Genomic DNA, 23,745 nt, shown 5'->3' on the forward strand with positions numbered 1-23,745 from the left:
CAAAAAGAGGGGTGTTCTGCATATTTCTGTCTTTGAGTTTTAGTCATGAACTACACTACGCAGAGGAGGCTGCCAGTCTCCATTTTGCTCTTAATTGTTCGTAATAGTTTTCAGACATTTTCAGTCTTTCTGGAGCACGAGCGCAGACCACTCACGAGGGTGTTTCCTCTCGAGCGGGTGCCGAAACACACGGGTTGCGTGTTGGCGGCAGTACAGTGTGGGGCAGCGGTGGCCTTAAAGTCTAGAGAAGCTAGATAACATATATATTATATATATTACAACAAGTCTCATAGAAATTCCGTGTTAAGAACCTGTCAAACTCATTCACACCTTTAAACCAGCAATAAGAATTTCTTTTGGCCACTTTGGGGCTGCGGAAACAAGTTGTGAACACATACATTGACATATTATTATCCCCCGTTTTCTTGTTGGCTTGAACCTCTCTTTTTAAACAAAATTTTGTAAATTAGGTTTAAATGTGGCGCTCCACTGTAGACCACAATGTCTCACTCTACAGGACAGATATTAGATACAGGTGCACACTCGAATCAGCTAATTAACTCAAAACACCTGCAAAGGTTTCCTGAGCCTTTAAATGGTCTCTCAGTCCGGTTCAGCAGGCTACACAATCATGGGGAAGACTGCTGTTCACAGAGCGCTGTATCCAAGCATACTCTTAGAAAGTTTGAGTGGAAGGCAAAAGTGTGGTAGAAAAAGGGGTGCACAAGCAACAGGGATAACCGCAGCCTTGAGGGGATTGTGAAGCAATCAAACAAGTTGCTTGAAGTCCAGTGTGAAGTTTCCACAGTCAGTGATGATTTGGGGAGCCATGTCATCCGCTGGTGTTGGTCCACTGTGTTTTCTCAAGTCCAGAGTCAACGCAGCCGTCTACCAGGACATTTTAGAGCACTCCATGCTTCCTTCTGCCGACAGGCTTCGTGGAGATGCTGACTTCATTTTCCAACAGGACTTGGCACCTGCCCACACTGCCAAAAGTACCAATACCTGGTTTAATGACCGTGGTATTACTGCGCTTGATTGGCCAGCAAACTCGCCTGACCTGTATTGTCAAGAGGAAGGTGAGAGACACCAGACCCAACAATGCGGACCAGCTGAAGGCCGCTGTCAAAGCAACCTGGGCTTCCGTAACACCTCAGCAGTGCCGCAGCCTGATCGCCTCCATGCCACGCCGCATGGATGCAGTAATCCATGCAAAAGGAGCCCCGACCAAGTATTGAGTGCATATACATGAACATACTTTTCAGTAGGCCGACATTTCTGTATTAAAAATCAGTTTTTTTTTTATCGGTCTTATATAATATTCAAATTTTCTGAGATACTGAATTTTGGGTTTTCATTAGCTGTAAGCCATAATCATCAGAATTTAAAGAAATAAAGGCTTGAAATATTTCACTCTGCGTGTAATGAATCTATACGAGTTTCACTTTTTGAATTGAATTACTGAAATAAATTAACTTTTCCTCAATATTCTAATTCATTGAGATGCGCCTATTTATACATTCTAGTCCTGGAGGGAAATCATGCGCACACACACATTAACTTTCATTGCTACGTGGATGACACCGTCTGTCCTGTTAATAGCCTGGTATCACGATGTCGCCTTTACGTCTATTGCCTCGGTGGGAACTAAGAATTGGATGTCCAACCACGTCCTAAAGACACTGAACGACTCAATTCCATAATCACCCCCTCTGGCCCTTCAGCATTAATAACTCATCTAGTCTGGGTGCTTTAATCGAATGTTGTTATATTTTTGACTACAGTGGTTCAGTCCTGGTTACCGCTCAGTTTTAGACTTTACTGCTTGTTGTTAAAGCCTTGAATGGTCAGGATCCTGGCCTTTATCTGCAACCTGCTAACTCCTTATGAGCCTGATCGCTGCTAGCTAGCCAGCTAGAAAGTCTTGTCACTCACAGGTATTTTGCTGTCTGGGCTGTGACTCAATGTGCTTTCCTTCTTTCTCTCAACTGATGCCAATTTAAATTATTTTATCTTATGTTTTGGATTTGGGGCGGCGCAAAGACTTATACTCCAAACTTTTATTCACAGTGGTAGTATGAGCTGTAAAAGTTCAGTATGCGATATACCAGAAGCTGAATGAACAGACAGGATTGTCACCATAAAAAGGTTTATTTGTTTAATGTACAGACATGTGGCGTGCTCTAGCGATAGCGGCGCAGCTGCAGGGTGTTGCGCCTCTTCCAGGCGGCACGGCGGGAGCCTCCGATGGTCAGGTGGAACTTGTGGCCCTTGCCCAGGCCGCGGCTCTTCTTTCCTGCAGAGGTCAGGCCACGCATCTCTCTGTGCTTGTGCACAGCCTTTGTGATCCATTGGGTGTCTGGGTTGCGTCTGACGGCCTTGTGGAAGGGGTCGATCAGAATCACCTCAAAGAACTTGTAGGTGGAGTCCTCACCCACCCAGTAGGAGTTCAGCACTCGCAGGGCTCCGCAGTGACGGCCAGCACGCTCCTAGGAAATAAAGTTATACAGTGTGAGAGAATGATTCTGACAGGAGTAAAATCAATCTTTTGTATTGAGCAAATCAACACAATCCAACGAGGTAATATGGCACCATCTTCAAGCTGCAAAAGCAACTTTGCTTTGGTGGCTCCCAGTGGGAGCAAGAAATTTGATCTTCCATAGCCCAAAAACCCACCACTAAACTGGGGGCAAAAGTATCATTTACCAACCCTGCTGGTCTGTGATCACAATAAGGATGCATTCAATTTCACACCAGCAGCTACAACAACCTTCTATCAATAGTAACTTTTGTAACAATGCATCTGTTCTCCATTTCGTCATGTTAAACACTGAATGTGCTCAGTTTCAAAAACTCTCAGAATTGCTCCGTCCTTGTACTGGGGGTGATCCTGGTTGAGAACCAGGCCGGTTACTGGGTTGACACCCGGGGTCAAAGGCAAATTCAGTGTATTCGTAGAAGCCGCTCATCTGCTGTTGAATACAATATTCACAAGTAGATGCCAGTATGCCAACAACAAATGCTGTTGCTGGTCTAATGGTGTCCACAACAGGAAGAGGAGCTGACAACTGGAAGTCCTGAATTCAAACCTCATCAAAAACTACCTAATAATCTACGCAAGGACATGAGCGGCCTCATGTCTCATACAGAATGTTTAAATACAGCTGTAGGAATGTGATGACGCTATCGTCAGTTTACAGGCATAGGAGATTATGTCCACCAATTAGCGCTTTCATAAACAATGTGAACATGAGTGACAGTAGACCCCTTTCCCCGCACGTATTTTAACTTGCAGGCCAGGTTTCCATTTGATCATCTGTCAGTTTTTCCTCAATACAAATGTCAGAATTCTTTCAGAGCCTGTGGCGGCGTCTTCAAACTACTGGTTTTATCTGACCATCAGTCTTAAACCCAGACATCTTCAATTTACTATCAATTTGACAGAAGAAGAAAAGCAGGAAATGGAGTGGAGAAGCTGAAGCAATATTTCACTTTTCTGTTGGGAAAAAACAGTATAGTACCAGAACCCTAAAACTGAAGCAGCTGAATGGAATTCAGCCATCATTTACACCTGTACTTTTCCTACTGTCACATATCAAAATGTCATAACACCCATCATTCCTTCTAATCATGAATTGTGGTGAGAATTTCAGCGTTGGCTCCATATACATGCTGATACTAAGTCAGCGACTTATCAGTCAATTAAAACTCCGGGTTAGTGTCAACGACCCGCTAGAATTTTCATTAGAAAGTGCACTTCTCATCTCTGGCTTTCATCTACAGATATAAATAGGTATGTTGCGCTTCTTGTACACAAAACCCAAGCATAGCTCTCCTGGAGTACCCCCAGTAACCCTGCATGTTTATGCACTCCTGAAGCAGCTTGATAACAAGCTTATGTTAAGATCAGCTGTGTTGGAATAGGGGCGAGATCTAAAACATGCAGGACCAGGGGTCAGGGGTCTAGCCAATGAGTGCGCCATAAAAAAGGAGCAGTTCTGGCCGGTAGGGGAGCAGGATGCTGACACCCTTGACATGAGCACACCAATGTGTTTACTGGAGCCAGGAACCCTGTTCATCAGAAGCAATCGACAAACCGGCAAAAAACACAACTCATCGTTTCTACTGGCCTCGAAGACTGATTAGTCGAGATGAACGTACCTCGGCGGTGGACTGCAAACTGCGGGCGAACTTGATCTGGTTGACGCCATGGTGCACGGGCTTGCCATAGGTGGCGCCCTTGGGTACAGGGCGTTTACGGCCTCCACGGCGCACACGGATACGGTAGATTACGTAACCTGTTTGAACCAAAAAACAAAAACAAAACATGATTAGCCAGGAAGGCAAAGATGGTGACAGATCAAACGTGTGCAGGTGGAACTTCTGGGGCTCAGCACTCACCCTGCTTGGCCTTGTAGCCCAGCCTACGGGCCTTGTCAGGTCTGGTGGGTCTAGGAGTACGGTGGAGGTTGGACAGCTGGCGGTACTGCCAGCAACGGACGCGGAGGAGGAAGCGCATCACATCTGACTGCTTCTTGCGCCATAACTCCTGCATATACCTATATGCTCCCATGTTGACTTATCTGAAGAAAAACAAACAGCTCTAGTGAGTTTAATGTGCTTGTGTCAATTCACATAATGCAATTAACCACTGTACAGGATTGTCAACATGCAAATCACTACAATAACCCGAAGCTGTTAGGCTGAGCAACATTTACAGTAATCCTATTGGTGAGGGTTTCAGTCATGTGGCATGTGAGCATGCAAGTTCTTTCCAACCAAAACACAGCAAATACTTCCATTAGTTGCTGCCTGGCTCACGTTTAATAAAAACAATGTGCTGCCTTTCGGTGTAAAGTCATTAGAGTGGATACCTGTAAGTTAACACTCGGGTCATAATGGCACATGAACCAAGACCGTTGAGACCTGCTACATGCTTTCACATTTCCCCAGTATCCTCTAAACTAGCGTTAACACGTATGTAACGCACAGTATGGCGACGGAAGTGTTTATTTTACGAAAATGCGGTGAAAACACACAAGTTGTAACGGCACACAAATCCATGCTTGTTAAATTGCTACCAGAGATCAAGCTAGCATGCTAGCGTTCGCCGCGTATCTCAGCACTCCCCGCTCCACCGGAGTGTTGCTAGCATGACCGCAGAAATTAAAAGTTGCACATGCCGATGTGTTAAACGCGAAATCTTTAACACAAATACCAAGACAGCATGATATCAAGCTAACATATTAGCTTTCTACTACGGCCAGCAGTGCTAATGGCTACCGGATCCAATGCATCTCGGAACCGTTAATAAAAGGGCTGTTATCTGTGTTCTTAATAATCTCAGTCAAAAAATAATCAAGACGTGTAGGTCGTTATTAAGTCACTAAACAATGTCCTGACTCAAATACGCAGATGAAAGTATAAACATAGTGATTTTAATGGATTGCGTTCTGTATAAAAGAGTGGAAATACTCGCTTACATGATGGCGTACCAGCCGGAAAGAGAGAGGGAATGTACCCAGCATGCCTTATGAAAACGACGGTGACGCATTTCCTTTGTTGTGCTCACGGGAAATGTAGTCTTCGTTTGTTTTTGTTTTTTTTCCACACCTTTTGACGATACTTTAGTGGCAATCTCTTTCCGTGTTCAATTCATTTTCAATTAAAGAGTCGTTTCATGACATAGCATAATCACATAGCGGAGTGTACAGACAAAATAAGTTCAATCGAACTTACTTGTAGCGTGGGATGTGTATGTAGATCCAAATTCTAGAAAATGACTGCCATATTGACTACAGACGTAACTGCATACATTTATAACGTACCGATTGAGCAGTTCTATTGTGCAAAATCTATCGCAATTACAATTATACAACAGAATGAATTACTTTGTATAGTGCATGTAAGTATTCACAACTGTTACAATACATAATATAACATACGATTATCATAGACGCAAACAGAAAAAAACGCTGAAATGCAAACGCTGAATTATTATTATTGTTATTATTATGTCTTTGCTGGTGTTTCGTGAACTCCGTCAGTCGCGCAGGCGCAGTGGCAGAAGAAGACCCGTCGGCGCAAGCAGAGCAGGATGGATGCGCTGGCTGTGATGCTGCATTTAAAGACCTGATAGACAGCTAGTTATCTGCCTGATTCAAGTAAGGGAACTCTGCCCGAGTGCACCAGCCATTAACAGAGGGCGGCTCGCTGCTGGAGTGTTATTGGTGCGTTCGTGTGACGCAGGGCGAGTTGCGACGGCTAGCCTGTTAGCTAGCTGGGCTAAACAACAAGACGCTAAGGGCTGAATGGAATGGGGTTTTTTTTTTTTTTTTTAGAGGGGCTGTTGCCCGTGTTAATGTTATTATAGCATGTCTAACGGAGAGACGGTAAACAATGTGACGTTTTGTGTTCATGCATTGTAGGCTCGCAATGGGAAAAGGCTGTAAAGTTGTGGTGTGTGGCCAGGCAGCAGTTGGGAAAACTGCCATACTGGAACAGCTGCTGTACGGAAATCACACTGTAGGTAAGTGCTAGCACTAGTCACTATTATACACACAGGTAACATTAGGATTCATATGGGTTCAGTGTGAGAGTCTTTTGTTTCTTGAAGTATCATTGAGTGTTTATAATGGCTTCCTTTGATTCAAGTGTACCATTCCAGGCACAAAGTCTCTTTTCTCTATTCGCTGTGTTTGTGTGTTCCAGGCTCTGAGTCCAGCGAGACCCAGGAGGACGTGTACGTGGCCTCGGTGGAAACGGACCGCGGTGTGAAGGAGCAGCTGAGGCTCTATGACACCAAAGGCCTCCACGACGGACAAGACCTCCCCAAGCACTACTACTCCGTGGCGGACGGCTTCGTGCTCGTCTACAGCGTCGACAGCCTGGAGTCTTTCAAGAAGGTGGACATGCTGAAGAAGGAAATAGACAAGTCCAGAGATAAAAAAGAGGTGTGGCTGGCTCAAAGTTTAACTAACGAACACTTGCCACGTGTTCAGTTCCGTTTGTTCAGCTGTGCTTTGTTCTACCACCTCAACACATCGTGGAGGGTGTTGGTGAAAGGTGTCAATAAATAGAATTTGGCCGTAGAAGGGAACTGAAACACTACACAAAGACAGGAGAAGGCTGAGGTTCCCAGTTAAAGAAAATACAACTGGCTTTCATTCATATGGCCCCCACAATCGAGGATGTGCATGCAGCAGAGAGGCAGAAAACATGCCCAATGGACGGCCGTCTTCTCTAGCTACTCAACATGACACATAGAAATCCAATGAGAAATGGCAGCTAGTAGCAGTTGCCACGCTAGCCCACGGGGGAGAAAAAAAAAAAAAAAAAAAAAGCACCTCTCGCGCGTCACGTTAGCCCGCATGAAATTCCAGCTGTTTACCATCAAAATATTTACATTGTGCAAAAAAGACTTCAGTTCCATACAGGACAAAGTCCACTCATGAGAAAGCAACGTCAGTGCAGGTTTAAGGCACAAGAACAACCTGTCGATCTCCTGTACAAATGCAATCTGGGCATTTTTTTCCCCCCCGTGTCCAAAAAGTATTAAAACACTGAAAAAATAAAGTCATTGTTTCACATGTATGAGGAGCATGCAATCCCCCCCCCCCCCCCCCCCCAATTTATGTGAAATTATGAATTTCACCAAACATGGAGGATACAGGGCAAGGCAGTGTAAAATCTGAATTATTCATCCATTATTGTGTTATATGTACTCCATACAGTGAAGTAAATGTGAAAACCTTTGAAAATGGAATGGGATTTGGTTCAGGCATGTCCTGTTGTGCTCTCAGGTGACGGTCATAGTGCTGGGGAACAAGACGGACCTGCGGGAGCGTCGGCAGGTGGAGCAGGAGGTGGCGCAGCAGTGGGCGCGCGGCGAGAAGGTGAAGCTGTGGGAGGTGAGCGTGGCCGAGCGCAACTCCCTCATCGAGCCGTTCACCCAGCTGACCAGCCGCCTCACGCAGCCTCAGAGCAAGTCCGCCTTCCCCCTGCCGGGGCGCAAGAGCAAAGGCACCCCGTCCAACGACATCTGACGCTCCGGAGATCCCCCTCACTCCTCTGTGCCCCCGCTAGTCGGCTGCATTCACCTGATATGGGAACCCCCGGCGGGGCAACTTTAGTTTAGCAGCATGACTCTCATTGCCTCATGCAACTTATATACAGCGTTAACATAACTGCAGGGGGGGGCTAGTTCTGCATTTTTGCTTTCTTTCTAAGGGTGAGGTGAGAAGACTTACATCGATCTCACGTTTGTATGTGAAGCACAGAGCTGGGGTCAGAACACGGTTAGCCTAGCTTAGCATAGAGGCTGGAAGTAGGGGGAAACGGCTAGCCTGGTGCTATCAAAAGTGGAAAACTATGCCGACCAACACCTGTAAGCCTCATCAATTAACATCTTGTATCCGTGCACAAACGGAAATGTAAAAACACGTTTTTATTTTTGATTTTAGGGGTAGTCACGTGCTGGAACTACCTCTTGACACACAACAGGTTATCCATCCATGAAGCACCAGGTGTGGTCGCCGAGCACAGGTTTTGGTGTTGTTCTCTGTACAGGCATGATGGGAGCAAACCTGGCAACCTCACTGTGATGAGAAGACTTTGGGAAGCTGCGCCCAGCTGTTTTTCTTGCTGGCGAGGGGGGGGGGGGGGTTTGGGGTTGCCAGGTTTGGCCTCATCGTGCCTTCGCAGAGACCAACACATAAACCTGCGCTGTGCTCACCAATGGACGGGTAAACTGTTGTTCGTCAAGAAATAGTCCCAACATGCAACTCCCTCTATGATCACAAACATATACTTGTTATATGTATATATATATGTATATATGTATATATATATATGTGTGTATATATATATATATATGTGTGTGTATATATATATATATATATATATATATATATATATACATATTTACACTTCGCGTTGTGTTTGAGTACAAAGTGCCAATCAGTGAGCCACGCAGGTGTTGTTATTCCTGTTTCTGCGCTTCGGGCAGAGTCAGGCCAGCCGTGTCTCTGCCTCCAGTCTTTATGCTAAGCCAGGCTGACCACGCCCCAACTCCAGCTCTGCACTCAACAACAAAAGACACGGGACTGATGTCGATGCCGAGGGAAAGAAAGCAAGGAAGCATGTTTCCCCAAGGCGTTTGAACTAATCCGACGAGGATGCATGCTGTAGTTTGTCTTTTGCTGCAAACCAAACCCACATCTGTAAACACCTGTTTTCTGTGCAGTCAGTTCTTTTTTTTTTTTTTTTTTCATGGGAAAACCACCTTTAGCCTGGACAAGCACTTTAGCACCAAAGTTGTGAGACAATTGCGAGTTATGTTCACTGTCCCTTTTTCAATTGAAATGTGTAAGTGTGTGCCCAGATGTACATTTTAAAGAGCTATTGCTTTCTGTAGATCCAGATCTAGAGCAAATTCAGACTTTTAAAGGGTAGTTGTAGTGTTGTTAAACCTGGGCCCTATTTTTTACATATGTTGGTGTCTAAATGAGTAACAGTTACCAAAAGTTTTGGAATTAGTCCAGGTGCAAACAGGCTGCAGTGTCTGCAACGGAATCCTTACGGACAACTGCGTCCGTCTCAAGTACGCCCACTTAAAGTGCTTGTTTTTTGCCAGTGACAGGCTGAGATTGTTATTCTAAGTGTCTGACAACACGATGGAAAGGATCCCTGCAGAGAGAGAGAAAGAGACCTTTTTGTTAAAGAGTAAGATCCGTTTTTTTTGTCTGACTCAAGGAGAAGGGTTGAGTTGTCGCAGGAAGACGACGGTGGAAACGTGAGTCAGCATGTCATCTTACCCTTTAACAAAAAGGTCTCTCTCTCTCTCTGCAGGGATCCTTTCCATCGTGTTGTCAGACACTTAGAAGAACAATCTGAGCCTGTCACTGGCAAAAAACAAGCACTTTAAGTGGGCGTACTTTAGACGGGCGCAGTTGTCCGTAAGGATTCCGTTGCAGACATCGCAGCCCGTTTAGGGGCCTCTGACTGGACCAATTCCAAAACTCTTTGTACCTATTAGTCATTTCGACCCCAAAATATGGAAGAAAACATAAACAGGGTCCAGGTTTGAAAATAACACAATTACCTTTTAAAGCCTGTTGCTAGTTTCTCATTTCTTACAGTGGATCTGCGCTAGGAAGGGATCTTACATACGGGCACCTAATAATGCCCCCCCCACATCTGATGTGAATGCAACACGGATCCTTGTCCTCTGGCAGGACTCACCTAGCCTTCGTCCAGTCCATCTCATATTTTAGGTATGGCCTGGCAGCAATAATCCTGAATGGTACTGCCTTTACTTGTGTTGTGAGATTTCAACTGCGCGACTCCCGCGTGTCGTCTCGGCTTGTATAATCCAATAGGGCTACTAGTTAACGCTGTGTGTGTGTGTGTGTGTGTGAGCTTTCTAACAGTAGAAATGTCCGTGTCCAGAGGAAATATTTATTTTTTAACTAATTTATTTTTGTCACTTTAAAAAAAAACGAGCCACATTCCTTGACTTGGTGAGACAATGTGACGGGGTGATCTGCGCTGTTTCCTGTGATTCCTTAAATGTTTCAAAGTAATAACGTTTAAATGTGCTGCTAGCAGAACAGAGTTAGAACACTTGCACTCTGTAACCATGCTAACCCTAAATGATTCTCTGCTCTGTAACTCTTTGTTTAAAAAAAAAAAATAATGCACTGAATAAAACGTAGCCTCTTCATATTTAATTCGTATGTTATTTTGGTGGTGGTCACATTTAAAAAAAAAAAAAAAGGGGGTGTACAAAATGATCAAAGTCCGACGCTTTCAGTTGGGTCATGTTTAATTGTTAAGGGCAAAACAGAACAGCTTTTTATCAGTACAGAACACAAATCACAACCAATATCCATCCATATCTAAACATGTCTACATGTGTAAAACACCTTTTCAGAGACCAGGAGTCTGGAGGGGAGGGGAGGGGAGGGGGGGGGGGGGTCAAACACCAACTGGAACTTAATACATGTGAGAATTTACACTGACATACCTGGAATCGACAGGGAATCATGCTGTGACACGTTTCATCTAGCGGTTTAGTATTAGTGTCCACCTTCAAGCACAAGCTAAGAATTCGGAAAGAGGGAAAACACTAAATGCGTTATTGCCAGATCGGATTACAGTTGGGCTGGAGAGAACTTCCAAAAAAAAAAAAAATACAATTAAACAACAAAATCTCAGGAGCTAAGACTTCAGTTCAGAGATAAAAAAAAAATCCACCTGCCGGGAGCCACGCACCCCGAACCCCCCCCCCCCCCCCCCCCCCCCCCCACACACACACACACACACACACACACATACATACACACACACACACATCCCCGAGTCATCTAACCAGCAGCTCCTCTGGTGATTATGTGGCGTAGCGTTTGGTCCACTGTTTGGCTATCCTGTCGTGTTCCGGTCTGTTTGTTGTGTACTGTGTGGCGATGCTTCCAACCAGAGGGTCGGCTGCAGACAGAAAAAAAACAACAACAACAAACACATGACACCAGCGCTTCAGGACACGCCTGTTCTTTCCACTTCTTTCACACACGTTATTCTGGTTTGAAGGTTGGAATACATGATTGTTTACCCCATTTTTAGGGATAGCTAAATGCGCAAGGTGCTTAACACGACGGTTCCTCAATCAGTGGTTCTTTGTTGTGGTTTACAGACGTCAGACACCACTTGATGTGAGGGGGGGGGGGGGATGCTTTTTTTTTTAATCAAAAGCAATTCTACAAATCCAGTTTACAGCGTGGGTGTCCATAGTCCTAAATAAAGTTGCTTTTAAAATCAAATGGTTTCTGCACCCCTGCAGCGTAGAAGCATCGTCTTATGGCCTCTGGGCATATAAAGGAGCCGCCATGTATAGTTTGTGTGGTGTGTACTTGAACTTGGAGGCAACGGTGGGGCGGCAGGGGGTGAGGTCCATAAAAGGCCTTATTTTATCCATAAAATAAGGTGGGAATGTGTGTGTGTTATTGCCGACGAATACATGAAAAATAAAATGTAATTTGGTGCAAAGGTTCCCACACTGCCATGAGGACGTTATAATCCACAATGGCCTATGTCAAGACACTTGAAGGGATAGCTACCGCTGTATTAAACCCCCCCCCCCACATATTCACTAAAGGCTTTTCCTCAGGAAGTGTGAACACAAACACAGCACCACCCTTCTGTCTTCAATGTGGACGTGGAGACAGTCAGAGGGGCTTCACCTGGAGTCAGGAGTGGGTTTAATGAAGGGAGCCTTCGGTGGAGTCCTGCAAACCGCGTACGGCTGCCTATGTGAGACTTTTTATGGTCTGTCCTCTAACATCCGAGATCAAAGGGGAGTTTGATCTTTACAGAATACTGAGTTACTGCGGTTAATGAGACGAGCTGAAACAAACCCTGCAACCAAACCCCATGTTATGCGTGCATTGTTTTATTATTTTCTTTTAGTAACAGTACCCTGTTTTAACATGGATGCTTTTTCAGACACAAGTCTATGATGTTATACTTTGAAATTTAAAAATACATTTTGAAATATAAAAGATTGAACACTTAATATTGGCACTACATGTTAGCTGTGAGCAGACTTTCTAAGTCCAACAGAGCTTTTGTGTGTGTGTGTGTGTGTGTGTGTGTGTGTGTGTGTGTGTGTGTTGCAGCTCTCACCAGGGTTGCAGTCAGTGAGCAGGGAGCAGATGGACAGCAGGACCTTGGAGATGGTGAGGGCAGGACTCCAGTTGTCCTTCAGGATGTCCAGGCAGATCACCCCCTGGCTGTTGATGTTACAGTGGTAGATCCTCGTACGGAACGTCACCTAAAAAGGAGGAGAAAAGGGGAGTCTGTATTCCACTGCTTTTTAAGCGTCCTCTTTTCTCTTACGTGCCAAACTCCATAGAAAAAAACACCAGTTTTACAGTGCCCTCAGGCAAACTGTATTGTTAAGTATCACTCTAGCCCTTATCTGAACAGTCAACACCCAAGCCACCGAGCAGCACTTTGAGTTTCGATCTATTTGAAAGTTGGTTGGCCCATTCCATCACAAAGGCACTGTAGAATGTGGACATGAGCAGTGGCCGTCACCTTTAAAAGTGCTGCTCAATAGATTGCATTTCTGCTGATGTGAGGAGTAGCGGCTAACGATTTAGAAAAGCTATCAGGCCAGGTCTATGTTTCAAAACAAGTGAGGTCAGAGTAAATTTCTACCTCTTTTTAAATGCAGTTTGGTTGAGACAGAGAATTACAAAGTATGAGGACGGAGTCATCCCACATATTACAGAGGCCTAGAAGGCAGGAGCTGCTGATTCCATTTAGCAGCATTCCAAAGTGCAAGGACGCCCTCTAGTGGGAAACATGAAAATGACACCTCTTTGAAATAGAGCCGTTTGTGGTTTTACACGCACACCATTCGGCCATTCAGAGGTCACCTTGGGTGGTTTGAAGGGGTAGTCTGGCGTGAAGGCGATGTCCAGGAAAAACACTCCTCCCTCGTACACGGAGCCTGGAGGGCCCAGGATGGTCGACCTCCACTCGTAGATGTTGTCTCCTTTGGGCCCGGCGCTGTTGGTACACAGGAAACATGTATTTATTTATTTATTTGTTTTTAGTTGCCCAACTTTACCACGAAACTTGAATTACACTGGTTATGTGTGACTGTGTGGCACCAAACCCCGCTGAGCTCTGTGCCAGAGTCCAGAGTCAAGTCTCAAGTCACTGAGACTTGCAAGTCAAAAAGCTGGTGTGCCAAAGTTTGGTATGAACATTACAATAGCAAAGTGGCCAAAAAAATTCACGGAAAGGACTTTTAATTTGTTATTAACACTGCAAAGATTAGCACAAAGGGAGGGGCGCGTGGGCTCGTGTCACGCCGGACAAAAAGTCTGTGTAAAATAGAATTAGCCGAGCGCCCACGCGGGCATGTTGTGCTGTATTTAACTTAACTAACGGAGGCTCAGCTTAATGTTGAATGCACACGGCTGCACTCTGGGGATTATGAAGCGCAGTGTCCTGGCTGTGAGCGGTATGTTACGGTCTTTTCAGCAGCTGAGATCATTTATCATGAAGCTGAAAGGAGCATTTATACAAAAAAAAAAAACTGGATTTGCAGTAGGCAGCAGCCCCCTTCCGACATCTTGTTGGCAGGAGGCATAAAAACATAGGTTATTTCTAATAATGGATACAACAGACACATGAAAATGTATTAATAATACTTAATATTTCACATAAACGAAACTTTTGATAAAACAGGCGACATGTTGGATATGAAGAGGGGAGAAACGAATGAGCCAAAAGGCCGTTTATACTTGAACAGCCGATGTTTGCCCTTGAGAAAAAGGCACGTCGTGCTTCTGAGACCTTCTTACAGGTCTGCACGAGTTCCTTTGTCTTTCGGGAGCAATATCTAGCTCCGTTTCCACTTTAAAGCCGGAGACGAACGCAGCCGCTTCACAGGAGCCGCGAGTCAACAGCAGCTTCTGTCTGCGCTTTCATTTGGAAAAAAACAAAACAAAAACACACACACACACACACACACACACACACACACACACACACACACACACACACACACACACACACACACACACACACACACACTCCAGTTTGCCATCTTTTAAATAAGTAGGCCTCTTAAAGCATGTTTGTCAGATCCAAATAAAAGACTTCAGTTGGGGAAATGGTGCGTGCAAACTGCTAGTGTACGGCAATATTATAATATTTAGACCCCAGAAATCCTTTGAATATTTTAAATAAAACAAACAAAAGAAATCCATTTTTTCACACGCTGCCAAGTCCAAGAAGAATTCAGTGCACGAGTCCGATCTCGGGCACAGAGGCAGCCGCTCTGCGCGGCGCTCGGGTAATAATAAGTGGCCTGTGTATGTTCTGAGTACAGACAGCGGAGGTAAATGTCAAGCATCTAATCTCGCTTTCTGAAGCAGACGCTTCGGGGGGGGGGGGGGGGGTGGAAGAGATGAACCCATGCAATGATGCCTGAAACCTCCATACCGACACCTGCTCTCATAGCTCAACAGTGAAAATCACCGCGAGGACGGACGGCGAACTCGTCTCTACGTCCTCCGCGCACAACGTTTACCGTCACCGCCACGTGGCGTTCGTGGCTGAGAGATCTGGAGGGCTCGAGCCGTAAGGCCGCATCCCTCACTGTGCCATTTCCGACTGATGGAGGGAGACGTCCAGCACACACACACACACAGTACAAGCCATAGAACCGGGTCGGATTCACCCCACAGACGAGTCGTCCTTCAGAAAAAAGGCCATGAAATGTGAGGATTTGCTGCTTGTCCTTGTTTCCTTTCACAGGAAACTGAATATATCTTTTACCCCCCCCCACCCCCACCCCCACCGCGGTACTTGTATGTTTTCTTTAAGCAGTTTTTAGTAAACAATAGAACCCTTTATGTTACAACCAAAACACTAAAAAGGTCAGTCTTCTTAGCTACTATGTGCGTGGGACAGCCATGGCATTGAGAACGAAACAAGATTCAAATATTCAGATTTAATGGAATAGCCACAGTGTCTAAAAAAAAAATACCACATGTCCCTTAGAAGAATGCAGTTCATTTACACTGTGTTACTAGCATTCCTGCAGGGGGGCCCCCCGACCTGGGATGGGACCGCCGAAACGCTGGCCACACCACAAGCCCTCAGTCAGGACCCGCCGACCGTGCCGAGAGTAGATATTGTATAAATTCCCCCGCTGAATCCACCAGACTGAGGTTTCTTTCGCGCGACAACAGAGGCGTCTCACATTCACAGGGCGAGCCGCAGAGAGAGCCTGGGCTTCCTCCCCGCCTGCCTCCGACGCACACAAAGGCCACTGCAGTGCTTTGTGTGAGGCAGTAATAAGCCATGCTCTCTCTCTCTGTTCTCATTCACTTCAATATCAAGGGGGGTGGGTGGGGGGGGGGGGGGGTTCTTCTTCTGCGACCACTGTGTGCAGAACTGGGCCATGGGTCAAAGTGAAACATGAATTTTCTGCACTTTTTGCACAAGGGAATATAACCTATGGTACTACAGCTACTACTTTGCATATTATACACCGCCGTGTGTTTCAAAAAGGGGGGATGAAACTGTTCTTTGACTGCTTTCCGAGGCGTTGGTTGAGTCGACAACTGAGACGCAGAGTCAACTTTTTACGGCGGGGGAACGGCATCCTGTGTCGTTTACGAGCGTCGTTTCAAGGCTTTTATCCTCCCCGTTTCCAAAGCGGCCACAAAGCGTTAGCTCGACTACCCAACTGCAACCCCTTTACAACATTCGGCGCTTGGGAGGGCCGTCGTGTCGTTACAGTTGTTGTTGGCTAGTTGGAGCAGCGTGTGAAGGGTTAGGGACTGTAGCAGGATGAGTCCTAGAACCCGGAAATGAGTTCGCATCTTTACACTTCCTGTTCCCTCGTCTGGAAGTGAATGGGTTTTTGGTCGAATGCCTGAAATTGTTTGGTTCTACGACATGAAATACTTCAGCAGATCCCCCCCCCCCACAAGCGGCTAAATGAGGCTACAGAGGTCGTCGCGGACATTAAACGTCTTCACGCCCAAACACGGAAAGTCATCTACTCACCAGTCCGCCTTCACAGCCTCGTTGTGTTTATACTCTATATCTATCTGTCTATTTAGGATATTTACGTTGACGTAACGTTCACTTTTAATACCTGAACCACACAGATATTCAACCAATCAAATTAAAAGACAACACCAATATGGAGGCCCCACCATCACTGCGGAAAAAGGAGCACACCGTTGCATGGTTTCTTTTTTGGTCATCATCACCGTTTGGACACAAGTCAAGACAAACTTCCATGCTGTATATTTCTTTCATTTCAGTGTAAAAGCCTCAGATATGATGATGAAAGATGAGAAGGTATGTATTCCCTCTCTTAATATCCTGCCCCTCTGTGCCGAGCGCCGTCTCGTTATCGCTCCTTGTGTTTTAATGAATCCATTTTTTTTTTCCTCCCCGTCGCAACACTTTGTATTGTTTTGGCGATGTGCCTCTTAACTCTCGAAACCGCCGCCGTGCGAGTCCCATGGCTTCGTTGTCGGTCCTTCACACACACACACACACACACACACACACACACACACACACACACACACACACACACACACACACACACACACACACACACACACACACACACACACACACACACACACACACACACACACACACACACACACACACACACAGGGCTTCATTTTCACTCACCACTATCTGCCTGCAATGGTATTGTGATGACAAGGAGAAACACTGTAATAAGCTGCCTGACTGAGACAATATAATGACTCCACTTCACTTGAGTGCCGAGGAGACTCCATGCTACAGCACCCACCCCGCCGATTTAATCCAATGGCAATCAGCCTGCAAATGCTCTTTCAGTGCAGGGTGAGCGTCACACGCTGAAACAAAGACACAGTTTCAGTCTGACACGTTCGGTCTCCAAACAGATTGGATTTGTTGTCGGGGTCGGAGCGAAACCGATGACATCAAGAGCGTGACGTTAGTGAGCGACTTCCTGCAGGATTTACACGTGGTGGGACACGAGACGCGATCTGATGATTTGAGCGTGTTGCTAGCTAGCTAACTCATGAACGTTAAGCTCTGTGCCTATCGATGGCATGTCATATTTTGCTCTACAGGAAGGAGACATGATTGGATTTTGATATCAGAATACTAAGTATCATATTTTTTTTTTTAGATACACAGTATGACCGGGGGGGATGTGATCTAAAAAAAAAAAAAAGGGAATTTTTCAGTTCATCTCGACTTCAAAGCCCAATCAGCAACATGTGGCGGCTGCAGCGAGCAAGAAAGACGGAACGAATGCCATACTGAGGGTTCTGCTGTTCTCACAGCTCCACCAGTGACAAGACGACAATGTGGAGTCTGTCCTGAGGTCGGCGCAAGAAGAAACGTCGCGCGGGGGGGGGGGTCGTTGAACTGGAAATGATTTATAGATGTGTTGTATTACCACTGGAGGTCAGGCCCAGTGTCGGGCAGGATGGCGTTCGAAACGTTTGCTTACTGGGGCTACAAAACACCTGACCTCCCGCACTGTTACAAAAATGAATGAGCCACTTCTTGAAAAGTTTCCTGGAAAGAACTGTGGTGCTGATCATAGGTTCTGTGACCCTTTAAAAAGAAGCGCTCCCGGCGTGTTTTAAGACAAAAAAAAAAAAAAGCCCAACTCACTGGTAAAGTTCAGTTCGAGTCAAATTACATCTAATACACCCCCCCCCCCCCCCCCCCAACCAAAGCCTTTATTTTCATTTCAAAACAACAGAAGCCTCTGATAAACAGACGCAGCCGTACAAGAACTTTCCCCCCCGACATAAAATTTGAATGTGAAACCATAAAAATGACAATACACCTCCTATACTCTTGGATTCAGTCAGGTGGGTTGACTGTGTTCATGTGCATTCACCCTTCCATGTGTCCCAAATACTAAAACCAACTGGGCTAAAGCAGAATAAAGACTTTTTGACCCCCCCCCCCAACCTCCACAGCCGAATCCTGTCCGGTCAGGAACGTTAGCTGGGTAGTAAAATGATCATTGACTGTATGATGAGAAGTTTATTTATTAACAAAAAAAGAGACAAAACGTGGGGCCACAACGCTCCCCCCTAACTGAACAATGAGGATGCTTTTTTGCTCCATCGCTCCGGCGCCTCTGCTCCTCCCTACCTTGCAGACGAGGAGGAGGTTAAATGAAACATCTACTTCCCGCCATGCAGAAGGGGAACTTCTTCAAAACTTCCATGTGTGCAGCAGCAGCAGCAGCTTTTTTGTTCTCTCTCTGAAAGTAACAACGGTGCGCAGGCCAGCCACTTCCTCTCCAGGGAGGAGGCTTTTTATAGATCTCACGAAGAGGCTGTTGAGAGAAAACCTCAGCAGTCGCAAGCATGCAAGCCGGTAACACACTGCAGAGGTGTGTGTGTGTGTGTGTGTGTGTGTGTGTGTGTGTGTGGAGAGAGACACCACTGCCAACATCAGCGACTGAACAGAGAGATCACATGCAGCTCAGATGGCTCACACCAGGCCTGGCAGACTCTCATTCAGCTCACACACACACACACACACACACACACACACTGGCAAGTTCTTTATCTGTATGATCAGGAGAGGCTTAAAAAATAAAATAAAAAAAGAAGATGTGAAAATTAAGTGATTTCCAAATGGCTCGAGCTAACAATGCGCCTTTAAACCACCATATCTGTCCAACCCTGCTTAGCACTCATTGCACCTACAGTACACAGCCTCTTCACTCTCCTCAGTTGCCATGAGCCCCCCCGACCCCGGAATGTCAGGAATCTGTCTGACACCCGAGATACGGTGAACAGTGAGAGTGTAAGAGGACACACACATACAAAAAAAACAAAAAAAAAAGCAAAGCGAGCGATAAATAAAAATAGCTGGTCGAGAGGGAGAGAAAAAAAAAAAAAAGGAATAAAACGTGGTGGATAAAAAGCAACCGGGGGGGGGGCGGGCGGGCGGGAGGCCTGTGATGCCTGCAGACGAGGCAGCAGGAAAAGGCATTCCCCGCGCGGTGCTCGTGAAGCTACAAAGTTTGCTCCGAGAGAGGCGCTGGCGGTAATGCAAACTAGTCGGGGTAAGTCCACTTTAAGAGTGATTGGTGGTGGTGGGGGCCGACAACCAACTGACTCATCCATGTGTAATCTATTAAACAGCATCTGCAAGGCGTAGCTGGCCGGCTCCATTCATTCACCCTAATGAGCAGATTGGGAGCCAAATGAAGCAGAGGGAAGCAAAGTCCACTAAAGAAAGGAAAGGCATATAAATAATCCCCTTCCTGCTCTAACCTCTCTACCCCCCCCCCGTGAACAATGAATTGAAAAGACTTCATCTCGGCTGTGTAACCTGAACCTTGACCCGGACCAGTCTCGACTGACTTGTGCCCTGACTCGAGCACAGCCCCGACCATCACCGCGGTCTTGTATACCCGTCGCTTGCCCCCGTGGATGAAAGTGAGGGACAACAGGTCGGGAGACTTTGCTTCAGTCGGTCTCTTTTTAGGCCAGTCTGTGCCGGCTGGGGCCGAGTCTGTTTCGTCTTAAGCTTTGTCTGCAATCTGATATCAGATCATGGAGTCAAACGCTTTCCCCTCGTACCAAACAGAACCTCTAAACTAAATCTCGTGTCAACAGTCGACAAGCTTTCTCTCACCGAGCCACCGCAGCTTCCAGCGAGCCCGGGGGGAGGAGGAGGGGGGGGGTTTGGGCTCGCCTCGGCATCATGACCGGCAGCTCAGACGTGTGCCTCAACCTCACAGTCAACCTCCTGGTACCTGCACTGTTAAGAGAAGGCTTCAGGGAAAAAAGGGGGGGACATCAAATCTTCCTGAAGACCTTGCCTCACCCCCTCTCTCCAACCCCCTGGCTCTGTGTTGCATCCTTACTGCAGGGAAGGGTGTGTCACTTCAGTGACGACCCGCATTCCTCACGCCCACACCATGCACGGAGAATTTTTTTTTTTACAAATGCTCGCCAGAATCAGGTCTGCGTCTCAGGTGCGTTGCCCAAACCAGCGTGCGGCCTGCGGCATGTTTGAGCAATGGCAGGAGGCTTGTAGTGGGCTCCTAACACGTGTAACGCCCTGCGATCATTCATTTTCAGGGCGCGCGTCTAAACCTGCCCGGCTTGTTTGAGAGGCAGGTCAAACCGTCGGGTCCAGTCGAGAGATGAGCTTAAAACAAGGTCAACGGGACTTTCACACTCTTCAACAGTTGCCAAGCTACAAGCTAGCACTACTGTGCTGTTGGATGATCAGGGCGCACAACCGCGCACACAGTTCCTGGTCTAGTCCAGCTCCAACCGATCAGACGGTTGACAAAAAAAAGAAAATCAGCCTGGTGCAAATACCAAAAACAGGGCTTTCTACGATACCCCCCCCCTCCCCCCACTTAACAAAAGAAGCCAAATACCTCACATACTAAATGTTTTCTTCATACAAGCCAGCTGCGCAAGAACTTTGCCTTAATAAAATGGTCCAAAGTTGGCTGAACGTGACTGGGATCAGGGATCAGGAAGTAAACCAGACTGCAAATCTGACCGGACGTTTGATGCCAGATTCCAGTGCCTGACAGCTGGACGCATTTCAGTTCGTACCAATAAAGCACTCGGGCGCAAGGACTCGGGCCGAACAATAACGCTCCACTGAAGTGTGAAAAGAGTAATATGAAACGAAGAAGCTCAGGTTTCTCAGGCGGCGAAGGGGAAACCTTGCCCTCCTGAACGGCCTAAAGACCTTTAGCTGTAGCTTCGTGACGCAGACAATTCAGTCTCTCATCACCTTGATTGACCTTTTTTTTTGTTGTCTTATAATTGACTGGACATTCGAGCCACTGGAGCAAAAGGAAAAGATATTTTTTCCCCCCCATTCCGGTATTCAGGCGAAGAGGGGACCCTCTCAACCTTCACATTCAAGACGCCCACACGAAGGACTTCCTGCATTCATTTCAGTCATAACTGACAATGTCCACCTCTACAAAAAAAAAAAAAAAAAAAAAAATCAACCACACAACGCACACGTGTCGACGACCCGGATGTTTCTAATGACGCATTAATAAACACCCCCATGATACTTGATGCGGCGCACTCGCTCGCTCACCTGCAGTTTGGCGGCGGATCCAACGTGATGTCGGCCAGCTCCTTCTGAATTCTGCGAAAGCAAAGAAAAGCCACGCGTCAAAAGGCTGAGCTCACAGCACAACACTGTGCACGGAAACGCCATGCGTGGGGACAGGACTCTCGGGGGTTATGGATTGGTGGCCCTGAGGATCTCCCGGGGTCCATCTCCTCTAATGTATTCTTCATGTTCCTGAAGTTCAGCTGTAGTCCAGCTGAAGTTAACCGCCAGTAAGTAGGACAAACTCCGGACTTGTTTTCAGAAGTTGGGGGAAGTGATTCATACTCCCTGAAGAGTCTGAGGATCAGTCCTGGGAATAAGTGGCACTGTATCTGGGATACAATGCAGCTGTAAAAGTGGAAACCGCTCACCGTAGCCAGTGTAAACTACAACCTGGAGTCAGTAATCATCATAAAGTAGAATAATCCTCTTCTGGCTGTCAAAAGTAGCCCCCCCCCCCCCCCTGCACCACAACCGTGACTCCAGCCATCAGTGAGCTCACCTTTTAGCACTAGTCGAGAGGAGTTTCGAGGTCTTGCTCATGCTGGCTTTGCTTTCTCGTTTCTTCAAGGGGTTCGCGTCCTGCTGCTGCTGCTGCTGCTGCTGTTGTTGTTGTTGTTGCTGATGATGATGATGATGATGAGTTGAGGATGAAGAGGAGGAAGAGCTGGTGCTGGCACGGGAATCTTCATCCGACATACCGAGCCTGAGGAACAGGCAGAAAGGCAAGCTTTAGTAAAGGGTACACAAGCCAAACCAACCTTTGCCCTAAAACGTCTTCACTCCACATCAAACTCCATTTAAAAATCCTGACATTTAACTGTAGAGCTTCGCTTAGGGGCAAATGATTACAGCTCATGCAAGACTTGGAATCTTGACAAAAATCTTCAGGTTGCCCTCCAGAATTCGGCATGCTTTAAAAACACATACACTAATAATTGCAGTTACTCCCACTCTATTTTTCGACTAAAAATGCCAGTGGCTGGCAGTGACTTGTGTGAACCAAATGACGTTCAGATTTCATTGAAATGCACAGCTGTCTGGTGGCACACATGTACAGCCAACCGAATTTAACAGAGGGTCCTTGCAATTCCCCTACAGCCCCACGTCATATCTTAATAAGGAAGAAACTGGGACATTTAAATTTGACGGTTTTTTTCAACGGAGTCTTGCATGCCGCTTTCGACATACGTGAGCGGTGCACATCGAGGCTACAGACTGCAAGTATGAATCCCACGGTGCAGTCAAAGATTCCATCAGCGCTACCGTCGCTTTAACCACCAGGCCCGGACTAGACGCTGACCGGAGTTAAAAAGGATTCACCAGTTTAAATCGCCACGGCGGGGATGTTATTGATGAACTTATCGGCGGAGCATTTTCCCCTCTTTCATAACGCGGAATTCTGACCTCAGCTCGTGTTTTTTTTGCAGCCGGGCGTTATTTTTAGCCTTGCCGGGCTGCGACAAAGGAAATCGTTTTTTTTGTGTGTGAAATAGTTCGGCTAAAGGCCTAGTTCTGCCCGACACCACGGAGCGATACGCGGCCACACACACACACACACACATACACACACACAAGACCTCTGCTCTCGGTTGACTCGAGTGGGTCGGAATGGAGGGGCAGCAACGCACCGACGGGGCGATGTCGCAGTCGGCAGGGAACCCCGGCACTACACCGCAACAATTTCCAGGCGAATGAAACTTTCATTTAGAGAAGTCGGCGAGGTGCTGCGGCTCAGTCAAACTGTCTCTGACGCGTTCACACACACACAGAAAAAAAAGAAATTACGACATTCAAAACAAACGCAACACGCCGTTCACTCAAATGTTTTCCTCGCATTTTTTTAAAGCTATATCCGTCGACAGGCAGCTGATCTCAGTGCAGCCAGTCACAGGATGGACCGAGTCCTTTTGACATGCCACACGGACACATCCGCAGCCCCGACACCCTCCAGAAATGACACACATTACACAAACTGTCACAATATCCCGCGCTGCGACACAAACATTTAGCATTTGATACCTTTCTTTGTGTGTGTGCGCACAGCCTATGTGTGTGTGCCTCCGC

The 23,745-nt window shown here is 46.5% G+C and overlaps 3 protein-coding genes across 5 annotated transcripts; 1 reads left to right on the forward strand and 2 right to left on the reverse strand.

Moving 5' to 3' along the window:
- Positions 1-2,132: 2,132 nt before the first annotated feature.
- On the reverse strand, positions 2,133-5,508 carry rpl15 (ribosomal protein L15). The gene is made up of 4 exons (XM_070921773.1): positions 5,484-5,508; positions 4,402-4,583; positions 4,162-4,298; positions 2,133-2,489 (listed from the first exon to the last, which is right to left on the reverse strand). Exons 2-4 carry the CDS (start codon positions 4,571-4,573, stop codon positions 2,184-2,186), a joined length of 615 nt encoding a protein of 204 aa, XP_070777874.1. The 5' UTR covers positions 4,574-4,583; positions 5,484-5,508; the 3' UTR covers positions 2,133-2,183.
- Positions 5,509-6,435: 927 nt separating this feature from the next.
- On the forward strand, positions 6,436-8,190 carry nkiras1 (NFKB inhibitor interacting Ras-like 1). 3 transcript variants are annotated; one of them, XM_070922170.1, is made up of 4 exons: positions 6,436-6,529; positions 6,712-6,955; positions 7,460-7,463; positions 7,878-8,190. In XM_070922170.1, the coding sequence occupies exons 1-4, from the start codon at positions 6,436-6,438 to the stop codon at positions 8,043-8,045; spliced, it is 510 nt and encodes a 169-aa protein (XP_070778271.1). In that variant the 3' UTR covers positions 8,046-8,190. The 3 variants fall into 3 exon arrangements, with proteins under 3 accessions (XP_070778271.1, XP_070778270.1, XP_070778272.1); XM_070922169.1 differs by lacking the exon at positions 7,460-7,463 and having other exon boundaries at positions 6,712-6,953; positions 7,803-8,190; XM_070922171.1 differs by lacking the exon at positions 7,460-7,463 and having other exon boundaries at positions 6,712-6,782; positions 7,800-8,190.
- A 3,128-nt stretch (positions 8,191-11,318) lies between these two features.
- On the reverse strand, positions 11,319-22,935 carry ube2e1 (ubiquitin-conjugating enzyme E2E 1). Its single transcript, XM_070921142.1, is given in 7 exon segments — positions 11,319-11,487; positions 12,682-12,829; positions 13,440-13,572; positions 21,661-21,711; positions 22,181-22,384; positions 22,870-22,886; positions 22,888-22,935. Coding segments are annotated over 7 exon segments (699 nt in total). The 3' UTR covers positions 11,319-11,389.
- Between the last annotated feature and the right edge of the window lie 810 nt (positions 22,936-23,745).

This window comes from Enoplosus armatus, chromosome 16, assembly GCF_043641665.1.
Source record: "Enoplosus armatus isolate fEnoArm2 chromosome 16, fEnoArm2.hap1, whole genome shotgun sequence".
Classification (NCBI taxonomy): Eukaryota; Metazoa; Chordata; class Actinopteri; order Centrarchiformes; family Enoplosidae; genus Enoplosus; species Enoplosus armatus.

Excerpts from the sequence above, each read along its gene's own strand:
- rpl15 (XM_070921773.1), bottom strand. The coding sequence starts at position 4,573 with ATGGGAGCATATAGGTATATGCAGGAGTTATGGCGCAAGAAGCAGTCA. Across the intron at positions 4,299-4,401 it reads GGGCTACAAGGCCAAGCAGG|GTTACGTAATCTACCGTATC; the intron begins GTGAGTGCTGAG and ends TGGTTCAAACAG. Across the intron at positions 2,490-4,161 it reads GTTTGCAGTCCACCGCCGAG|GAGCGTGCTGGCCGTCACTG; the intron begins GTACGTTCATCT and ends TTTATTTCCTAG.
- nkiras1 (XM_070922169.1), top strand. The coding sequence starts at position 6,436 with ATGGGAAAAGGCTGTAAAGTTGTGGTGTGTGGCCAGGCAGCAGTTGGG. Across the intron at positions 6,530-6,711 it reads GTACGGAAATCACACTGTAG|GCTCTGAGTCCAGCGAGACC; the intron begins GTAAGTGCTAGC and ends TGTGTGTTCCAG. Across the intron at positions 6,954-7,802 it reads AGTCCAGAGATAAAAAAGAG|GTGACGGTCATAGTGCTGGG; the intron begins GTGTGGCTGGCT and ends TTGTGCTCTCAG.